Source organism: Empidonax traillii, unplaced genomic scaffold (genome assembly GCF_003031625.1).
Source record: "Empidonax traillii isolate 1590-97213 ecotype Southwest subspecies unplaced genomic scaffold, ASM303162v1 scaffold3562:size12338, whole genome shotgun sequence".
Taxonomy (NCBI): domain Eukaryota; kingdom Metazoa; phylum Chordata; class Aves; order Passeriformes; family Tyrannidae; genus Empidonax; species Empidonax traillii.
In genome coordinates this window covers 1-8382 of record NW_020958755.1, presented here as the reverse complement: position 1 = coordinate 8382, position 8382 = coordinate 1, and the positions used below count along the sequence as shown (strand labels likewise).

Here is an 8382-nt window from a genome sequence, read left to right as displayed (position 1 = left end):
AAATGCTGGGACTGAGAGTGGCAGGCACAGGGAGCCTCAATGCTGTCCTTGCCAAGCAGATTTACTGCTGTTTGCTGGCTGGAAATTTCCAACACCTTGTGTTTCCCCTGGCACTGGTTGTGCTGTGCTCCTGCAGGAATCACTGGAACCAGTTTTGAAGTTTACGGGATCTAATTGGGTCCCAAAAGAGTTGTTGCCAATTCATGACACACTGTCTGATCCAAGATCCAAAATCTACTTGGCCATTCCAGAGGTTTTGCTCTCCATGGACTTGTGACTCAAAACAAGGAAATCTTTCATTCCCAAGTCCTGGGCACCGAGCGATCAAAGCGACCCGGTGCAGACACCAGTTTATACATTCAGAAATTTAATCTGTGCCCGTTTTCCTCCAAGATTTCAAAGCTCCAGCAGAAGCTGAAGGATTCCCAGCACCAGCTCCTGCTGGCAGAGGCCCGTGTTTCTGACAAGAAGCTGCTGGAGGAGGAGCTGAAGGAGGCCCGGGAGAATGAAGCTCGAGTGCGGCGGGAGCTCCACGAGGGGCAGCTGAAGAGGTACTTGAGCTGTCCTGCCAGTTCGTGGGAACAGCAGCTCCTGAGGGGATCAGGGAATCCCAAACCACTGGCTTGACCTCCCCTTTGGATCTGCCACATCCCTGGCGGAGCTCCAGGGATCCCCTCCTGGAGATTTAGGAGATTGTTGGGGACTTGAGCTGCCTCAGAAGGTCCTTGGTCTCTCCTGCCAGCACAGAGATACCAACAGGCTGTGGAGCTGGGATGATGATCCCAGTGCATAATCCACTCTTTTTCATGTCCCTGGGACATGGTGTCATGACCCAGAAGGGGAGGGTAACCCAGGTTCTGGTTAATAAACCCCTTGGGGTGGATTAGAGTGAAAGGACACTGAATAATCAGTGTTTTTGAACATAAAATAGGTATGTAGGGTTTATTTTAGAACAACTTTGTTTCAAAGGTAAACGGGTGTGTTGCTGTTTTGGATGTTATTATCTGTAGTAATACAGCAATATTAAAGCATCTATAGCAGCCTTAAAGCATAAAAATAACACTTAAGGAAATGCATAAGGCAAGGAAGAGAAAGAAAGGATAAAGGTGGAGAACTGTTTATGGTCACCACCCCCTGGATCCAGAGATGAAGCTTGGGAGTTGCAGCTTCCATATCTGTTGGTCTGGTGGTTGGGAAGCCCCCCCCAAAACTCAAAGATTTCATGAGTAATTATACTCTTCCAGCTCAGGTGGGGATGGCACCCACTTAACTGATCTGAAGGATCAGTAGGATATTCAGGGAGGGGTGAATTTTGCTGGGTGAGCAGCTGCTTCTCTTCAGCTTGCAGAAGTCCTTTGGTGATCTCACAATGTGTGAGATCACTCAGATAAACGCTGGGATCACTGTTTCAGCAGGATTCCGGTGGGGACACCGGGATGTGCTGATTCCTCTTTCCACTCCCTGTGACCCAGGGCAGTGGGATGCTTTTAGGGGACACCCAGCCTTGGGGGCACGTGATGGTGTCACCTCCACCTCAGGGGTCTCACTGTCACACTCCCGTGTTCTCAGGAAGCTCCTGGAGCAGCAGGTGGAGGATCTGCGGCAGCAGCTCCGGCATTCCCGGGACACGGAGGCGTCGCTGGCCAGGATGCACGTGGAGCTCCAGGCCAAGACCCTGCACGCCCTGGAGGATGAGAGGAAACCTGACCCTGCAGAGGTGAGGGAGGGGCTGTGTGGGGGCTCCTCATCATCCTGGGGTGAACAGGAATGTTCCAGGGGGTAAATGTACACCTGGGAGCTGCTGGAACAGGGTCTGAGGTGCTGAGCCCTTGCAGATCCCACTGATTTAAGAGGAGCTGCAGGAAAAGCACCGTCCCATCAGTAAAAGCGTGGAGCTGGGATTGGTGGAGGGGCTGCAGCTCCTTTTGTGTTCAGGTTCCTCACAAGGGGCAGCTCCATCTCTGCTCTAGTGAGCAGGGACAGAATCCAGGGAATGGCTGGGGCTGTGTCAGGGCAGGCTCAGGGTGGATCTCAGGACAAGGTTCTTCCCCCAGAGGGTGGTTGGCACTGAACAGGCTCCCCAGGGCAGTGGGCACAGCCCCAAGGCTGCCAGAGCTCCAGGAGGGTTTGGGCAATCTCTCAGGGACAGGGTGGCATTTGTCCAGGATTTGGACTGGATGATCCCTGCGGGTCCCTTCCAACTCAGAACATTCCATGATTTCATCTCATGTAGGTTTCCTGGGATGAAGCTTTGAGGGCCCAGGAAGACTTGATGGTTTCTTCCTTCCCTTTTTGTTGCAGAGCATGGAGTTTTTCCAGTGAAATTTGGGCAGAGTCCATTGTCTGAGAGAATCCATTGCCTCCCTCTGCTCTGAAATTCCCATGGCCCCTTGTTAGGAGGAGGAGGAGGCCTGGGGGGCAGAATGGATGGATGGATGTGTAGATGGATGGATGGATGTGTAGATGGATGGATGGAAGAATGGATGGATGGATGGATATGATCTGTAGTGGGAACCACTGGGATTGAGCAGAGAGAAGCTTTGCAGCCCAGGCTGCAGAGGGGAGGGGAGCAGAGGGGCTCCTGCAGCCACCCCCAGTGAAGCAGAGCTGTTTTGCAGTACCTGCAGTGCCGAAAGGAGAACCAGAAGCTCTCGGAGCAGCTGTCCCTGCTGAAGGAGGAGAACAAGGCCCTTTATGAGGAGGGTGTTCGGCTCCTGAACCAGAAGGATCTCTATGTGAGGTGATGGCACAAAACCCTCCTCGAGAATTGCTCCTCCCATGCCTGGCAGTGGATTTGGCTGCTGTGTGGGAACAGACCTCAAAGATCATCTCATCCCACCCCCTGCCATAGGCAGGGACACCTTCCACCAGCCCAGGTTGCTCCAAGCCCCATCCAACCTGGCCTTGGACACTTCCAGGGATCCAGGGGCAGCCACAGCTTCTCTGGGCAACCTGTGCCAGGGCCTGCCCCCCCTCACAGCCAGGAATTCCTTCCCAATATCCCATCTAACCTGCCCTTTGGCAGTGGGAAGCCATTCCCTTGTCCTGCCACTCCATCCCTTGTCCCCAGTCCCTCTCCAGCTCTCCTGGAGCCCCTGGCAGGGGCTCTCAGGTCTCTGTGGAACCTTCTTTTCTCTGGGTTAACAACCCCATCTCCCTCAGCCTTCCCTTGGCAGCTGAAGGCAGCACAGGGGGCCCTGGGAGGGCCATGAGTGCTGCTGGTCAGGGTTTGATGTCAGCAGAGACCCTCCTTGGAGCTGATCTTTTCGCCAGTTATCCCTTATATGGGTAGAAATTTCTCTTCTTTTTTTGACATTATTCTGGAAATGCTTTGGGTCCTTTTCCCTTAATCAATTTCCGTTTGATTGACAATTAAAAATGTAACATTTCCAACCAAAAAAAAAAAAAACCAACCCAAATTGATCAGTGAAAGAGTCCAGAAAGTCCATTCTGTGCAGGCAGGGGGAGCTAGGGGAGGGCTGAGCGTCCCAGTTCAGGCTTTGAGCAACCTGAGGGAACTCAGGACATCTCCTGCCAGGGAGCATTTCCCAGCCTGAGGGTTGTCTCTGCCTCCTCAGGAAATACAACGAGATGCAGCTCCGGCACAAGGACAAGATCCGCAGGGCCAAGGAGACCTTCATCCACGAGGTGAAACAGAGGGACAGCAGGATCAAACAGCTGGAAAACGAGCTCAGCGAGTCCAAGCTCCAAGTGGAGAAGGTGAGAGAAGACGCCGAGGGCTTCTCCAGCAAGGGAAGGCTGCAGGAGCATCCCTGCTTCCAAAAGAGTCATGGAATGGCTTGGGTGGGAAGAGATGTTAAAAACCATCCAGTCCCATGGGCAGGGACACCTTCCACCAGCCCAGGTTGCTCTAAGACCCATCCAACCTGGCCTTGGACACTCCCAGGGATCCAGGGGCAGCCACAGCTTCTCTGGGCAAGCTGTACCAGCGCCTGCCCACTCTCACAGCCAGGAATTCCTTCCCAATATCCCATCTGTCCCTGCCCTCTGGCAGTGGGAAGCCATTCCCTGTGTCCTGTCCTGTCCATTCCCTGGACCCTTGTCCAAAGTCCCTCCTTGCAGGAAGGGACCAGCCCCTCCTGGAAGAGTCCAGGAGCACTGTCCAAGTGTATAGGAACAGAAAGCCCACAGGAAATTCCTGGCTCAGGTTTGCCCTCAGGGGAAGCCAAACCCTCCAGTCCCCCCCAGACTCTGCCCTGAGCTCCATCTTCCTTTGCTTCAGCTGGGAAGTGACCCCAAAGCCTCTATTTGGGTTATTTTACATGAGCCAGGGAGTGGAATTCCAGTAACCCATGTCCCCAGGTGCCACATGCTTGGTGGTCCTTGAGCCCTCCCAGGGCTGGGCACTCCAAGCTCCGTCCCTGCTGGTGACCCCTTTGGGAGGTCTCTGGGATTTGCAGGGGGCAGAGAAGACCCAGGTGTAAGTGCTGGTTGTTCTTTCCTCATCCACCACCCCTCAGGGGAAGGTGCTGATTGCCCAGATCACCGCCGAGAATGAGAAGCTGCTCCAGGAGAGGCGGCGGCTCCTCCAGAAGATTTCGGAGCAGGAGGAGCCCCTTTGGAGCCTCCGGTCTGTGACTGCCCCCTTGCCCAGCAGGTAGGACCCTCCTGATGTCCATCCCTCCCTCTGGGAGCCTCCCTCTTCCCTGGTTTTGTGCCTGAATTTGCTTTTCTTAATTTTTTTTCTTTAATTTTATTACGTTTTATGAAATTACATGTGTTTTTTTGAATTTTAGCCTTTATTATAGCTTTCTTTTTATATAAAGATATTTTATTATATAATAACATATTATTATACATAACTATATAAATATTTATCATTAAGTTATTATAAATAAACATATTAATAAAATGTTATTTAATGATATGTTGTTATACACATATATAATTATTTAACAATAATACATTAATAAAAGAATATCATTTAATAATTTATTAATAATAAATAATAAATAATATAAAATAAATAAAAATAATAAATATAATAAAAAATTATTATTAGCTGTAATTAGGGCTGTAATTAGCCCGTTTTCCTGTCAGAATCCTCAGCCTTTAGCTGGAGACTGTGGAGGAGGGTCTGGGGTTGGAAAAGAGAAATTCCCCTTTGAAAACAAGAGCGTGGCCAGAAGGAAAATAACTCGTGCCTTTTCCCACGCTCAGAGGGAAGACCCTGGAGGAGGAGAACAAGCTCCAGCTCTCCGGTCACGTGCCTGCCTCACCACGCATTCCCCGGAGCAGCCCCGCTCCCACCGCAGAGGTGAGACCCTGGCAGGGCTGGGAGCAGCAGGAGCTGATCCCTGAGGGGCTGGAGAAGAGCTGGATCCACCAGGATGGCATGGAAAGGGCCCCCGACATGGGATAGGTCGCCCCAGCCGAAGGTTCCGTGCGCTCCCCGCTCCGCTCGCCCCTGAGCTGCTGCTGCGCCCGGGGATCCCTTTCCATGGGAACAGGAATCTCATTTGGCACCCCTGGAGCTCTTCAAAGACCTCAGTTGTAGAGCTGGCTCAAGTATTGGGAGGATCAGCCTCGGGCAGAGGGGTTGGGTGTGTTCCTCCTGTCACCCAAAACCCTCCAGACCAAGCTGAGCGATCGTCCCAACTTGGCTGGGAGGGAGGAAGGGACCGACTGTGTTAGGAAGAGCTTTGGGGGGAGAAAGGAGGGATAAAAAGGGGAAATCAAAGACCTTTCAAACCAGCCAGGTGGAGGTGGAGGTTTATTAGGATGCTTTAATATGGAGGGAACCCAGTTTGGGTGGAAATGAGAGGGAAAGGGCTGTTTGGGGCTCCCCTGGGCTGGATGGGGTTTGGTTTGGGGGTTTTTTTTTAGTTTAAGTTCAGACCCAAAGGCCAGATCTCTGATTGGCACCTCCATGGGGCTGGAGCTGATGGAGAGAACTCTCAGTGGAGCTGAGGAGGGCTTGGCAGACCAGGATATGTTGGAATTCAGGGTCTGACCTGCACCTCGTCCTTTCAAAGTCTCTGTTCCTCCTTCCAGGACTCGAAGACCCTTCACGTCTCCGAACACCAACTCCAGAGTAAGGTGGTGCCACTTGCCCGTGCCAGGTACCTTGGGGGGAGCAGGAGAAGCCAGGAGAAGGCTGTGGAGTGGCTGAGGGAGTGTGAGAGCTTTGGAGAAGGTTTTGAGGGTGGGTGAGGGGTGTGAGATCCTTGGAGAAGGTTCTCGGTTCGGTGAGGGGCGTGAAATCCTTGGAGGAGGTTGTGGGGTGGGAGAAGGTTGTGAGATCCTTGGAGGAGTTTGTGGGATGGGAGAAGGTTGTGAGATCCTTGGAGGAGGTTGTGGGGTGGTGGTGTGAGATCCTTGGAGGAGGTTGTGGGATGGGAGAAGGTTGTGAGATCCTTGGAGGAGGTTGTGGGGTGGGAGAAGGTTGTGAGATCCTTGGAGGAGGTTGTGGGATCCTTTGAGAAGGTTGTAGGTGGTGGGTGAGGGGTGTGAGACCCTTTGAAGAAGGTTCTGAGGTGTGTGAAGAGTGACTTAAAGTGGAAATTCCTTTCCAGTTTCCCACCCCGGGATCTCCAGGAACCCTTCGGTGCCATGAAGGCCCCTCAAGACACGAAGTCTGAGGGAGAGACCCAAAGCCAGGACTCCTCCCGGGGCCTGTCCCCCTCCCAGCCCTCAGAGCAGGGCTACCTGAACGTGGCCTCACCAGGGGACCCTGCGGGGTCCCTGCTGCAGGAGGAGAGGAGAAGTGTCAGCTCTGAGACCTTCTGAGCTGGAGATGTCTGTGCAGAGTCACCTGGACTGCAGGACTGGGGCTCCTGCGCTGGGAATGTTCACACAGTGTCACCTGGAGACAGGATGGGGCTCCTGAGCTGGGAATTCTGTGCAGTGTCGCCTGGATGCAGGACTGGGGCTCCTGGTGCCACAGGATGGCAGAGACTGCAAAGAGAAGAATTGCCAAATGGACTGACCTGGGGATTTCTGGGATATTTTCCAGCTAAATTAACCCTGAGTGTTGGGTTTTTTTTGTTTTTTTTCTGTTTTTTTTCCCCACTTCCCCTCTGTAAATGTGTTTGTGTCATCCCAGAGCCACTGGAGGCTGAAATTTGTAGATAAACTCATAAACATGGAAGATGGGTTGGGGTGCAGTGTGTCCTCCCTCAACCCTAATTCCTTGTCCAGGCCAAATCTATAAAATTTGTAAAGAAAAGAACTTATTATTCATTGGTTCTTAATTACATCATTCTCTTTCATTAGCCAGTATTTTACTTCTATTGGCTATTAATTCCTCACTTTCTGTGCTAATTAAATCCACATTTTTAGCATCTTTTTTCCTAGAAGGGGATTTCCGGCACATGAACTGAATTCTTTGTTAATCCTTTTCTACATCTTCTGGTTTCTGCAAAAGGTCCTTGGTTAGGTGGGATGTTGGGAAAAATTCCTCCCTGTGAGGGTGGGGAGGGGCTGGGGGTGGAATTCCCAGAGAAGCTGTGGCTGCTCCTGAATCCCTGGGAGTGTCCAAGGCCAGGTTGGAGCAACCTGGGATAAGAGTCACTGTGTCTGGGGCTTCTCAGGTGAGGGCCAGCAGTGCTGGGTGGTGACTCTTTGGAAGGGGATATTTGTGGGGGCACCCCCTCAAAAGGGCGAGTGCAGCCTCCTTGCCCTTGTAGGGTGAAGCCTGGCAGGTGCCAGGTGTGTGTGTGGGGCCCTACAGCCCCACACTGAGGTCACAGTGAGACGTTCTGGCTCCCTTGACGACACCCCAGTGCCCGCTTCCCAAAGAACCAGAGCCAGGCACAACCGCAGGGAGCTGCTCCCAGGATCTGGAGCTCCAGTTTGGGACCATGGTGAGATGGAGAGGAGCAGGAGAGTAGCTCGGGCACGAGGAGCTGCAGCCAAGACAGAGCCCTTTCCTGGCTCCCTCCTCGCCCTGTCCCCAGACCTCGTGTATTTCTCCAAGGATGGTGAGGCCTTGAGCTCCCCTGAGGCCCCAGAGCCATGGGATCAACCCAGCTTGTTACAGGATCACAGAATATGCTGAGATGGAAGGGACCCAGTCCAATCCTCAGCCCTGCACAGGCCCAGCCCCAAGAGTCACCCCCTGTGCTCCAGAGGATCATCCAAACCCTCCTGCAGCTCTGGCAGCCTTGGGGCTGTGCCCACTGCCCTGGGGAGCCTGGGCAGTGCCAACCACCCTCTGGGGAGAAGAACCTTTTGCTGAGATCCACCCTGAGCCTGCCCTGACACAGCTCCAGCCATTCCCTGGGGGCTGTCCCTGCTCCCCCCAGAGCAGAGCTCAGTCCTGCCCCTCCTCTGCCCCTGCCCAGGCAGTTGGAACTGCAGGGAGGTCTCCCCTCAGTCTCCTCTTCTCCAGCTGAACACACCAAGTGCCCTCAGTGTCCT

The 8382-nt window shown here is 53.0% G+C and overlaps 1 protein-coding gene across 1 annotated transcript in view; it reads left to right on the top strand.

Moving 5' to 3' along the window:
- Positions 1–7466, top strand: part of LOC114072593 (coiled-coil domain-containing protein 30-like) — a gene marked incomplete at its 5' end in the record, with an annotated part of 10891 nt that extends 3425 nt beyond the window's left edge. The window contains 8 exons of the mRNA XM_027910469.1: positions 394–551; positions 1570–1717; positions 2619–2740; positions 3579–3720; positions 4482–4618; positions 5182–5278; positions 6016–6083; positions 6537–7466. Coding sequence (XP_027766270.1) covers positions 394–551; positions 1570–1717; positions 2619–2740; positions 3579–3720; positions 4482–4618; positions 5182–5278; positions 6016–6083; positions 6537–6750 — 1086 coding nt within the window. The remainder of the gene's footprint in view (positions 1–393; positions 552–1569; positions 1718–2618; positions 2741–3578; positions 3721–4481; positions 4619–5181; positions 5279–6015; positions 6084–6536) is intronic.
- Positions 7467–8382: the final 916 nt, after the last annotated feature.